Genomic DNA, 1399 nt, shown 5'->3' on the forward strand with positions numbered 1-1399 from the left:
CACGTTGAAGGAGGAGATGTTTGAGTGATGACAGGTGAACCACACTGAACCTCYGTGTTCTGGTACCTGCTGCTTGGTCTGGGCCTTCTGGACCACCTCCCTGCCCACCTTGATCCTGGGGGTGAGGATGGCGCGGGTGAAGTCCGTCACGTTGATGGCCTGCAGGTGGCACACCTTCTGTGCCGCTGCGGGTCGTGAGGAGGTGAACGGGTCAGAGAGGCCGGGTCCACAGAACATGCTTTTATTTTGAAATCAGAAGTTACCGGTGTTGTCGGGCATGGTGGCCTGCTCGCTGTTCCTCTCCTTCTCAAACGAGATGTTTCCCAGCTGGAGCACRGTGGAAACCACCTTCAGCATCCCTGCAGAGAGCAGATCCCACAGAGTTCCTCTAACAGGACCAGAACCTGGTTCTCAGAGTGCAGACGAACTGTGAGAAGCACTTCTTCAGACCTAGTCTCTCCTCCTCCGTGAAGCCCATGATCTCCATGGCCTCCAGAGTTTCATCAAACAGCTCATCGTCCTGTTGACCCGGGATCTCCACGTGACCCGCCATCAAGAAGCGGTACCTGCTGAAGTCCTCCAGGAGCAGCTCGTCTGCAGAACCCAGAGAAAGATTTTTTTATTTCACCAGAGAGAAAAGATTCAAGCTTCATTCTAAACAAACAAAGATCAGTTCAGATCTTTGGAGTCAGGAGAAACAAAGGATGTTTATGTTGTTGAAGAAAGAAAAGCTGTCAGCAGATTTTCTCTGGTGTTTGCTGAGCTCACCCCTCATCTTGTCCTTGGCTCCAGCCACCATGTAGTAGAAGATGTGGAAGGCTCGCTCCGTGTTGGCCTGACGGATGCAGCGAGACTTCTCCAGCAGGTCTGACAGAGTGGGTGAAGGAGGAGCACGTCATCAGCTGCTGCTCTACACCAAGCTTTCAGCACAAAGGATACAGGTATCGATGTTTGCTCCCACCAGGAACCCCGTCACGTCAAAGTTGAGTTTGATGAATTTCCCCTGTGGAGGACAGCAGCTCAGTGACACGAGTCAGATCACAGCTCAGCTTCATTTACACTCATGTGGAGAAAGACACAAACAAATCGTGACGAGTTGTCGTTCTTGATGGTCTTGGCGTTGCCGAAGGCCTCCAGGATGGGGTTGGCCTGCAGCAGCTGCTTCTCCAGCTCCCCCTGCAGACACAAAGTCCTGCTGCTGCTGCTGGCTTTCACTCAATCAACTCATCTGGACAGTTTAAGGTTTTTACTCACGTAGGCCAGAGATCCTGCCTGCTGCTGCTGCAAGAGACAAACAACTGGATCAACACAAAAACCTGTCTGTGTGCAGGCCTCAGCTCAAAGGTGTGTGTGTGTGTGTGTGTGTGTGTGTGTGTGTGTGTGTGTGTGTGTGTGTGTG

General features: G+C 52.2%; 1 protein-coding gene across 1 annotated transcript in view; it reads right to left on the reverse strand.

Annotated features, from left to right (window-relative positions):
* The window catches only part of LOC106535776 (myosin-11), a gene marked incomplete at its 3' end in the record, with an annotated part of 32105 nt that overhangs the window by 16980 nt on the left and 13726 nt on the right, over nucleotides 1-1399 (reverse strand). Inside the window, 7 exon segments of the mRNA XM_014032856.1 lie at nucleotides 4-185; nucleotides 264-359; nucleotides 451-594; nucleotides 769-867; nucleotides 940-1003; nucleotides 1084-1176; nucleotides 1255-1281. Of these exon segments, the coding sequence (XP_013888310.1) occupies nucleotides 4-185; nucleotides 264-359; nucleotides 451-594; nucleotides 769-867; nucleotides 940-1003; nucleotides 1084-1176; nucleotides 1255-1281 (705 nt within the window).

The sequence above is a fragment of the Austrofundulus limnaeus genome, unplaced genomic scaffold, assembly GCF_001266775.1.
Source record: "Austrofundulus limnaeus strain Quisiro unplaced genomic scaffold, Austrofundulus_limnaeus-1.0 Scaffold1559, whole genome shotgun sequence".
NCBI lineage: Eukaryota > Metazoa > Chordata > Actinopteri > Cyprinodontiformes > Rivulidae > Austrofundulus > Austrofundulus limnaeus.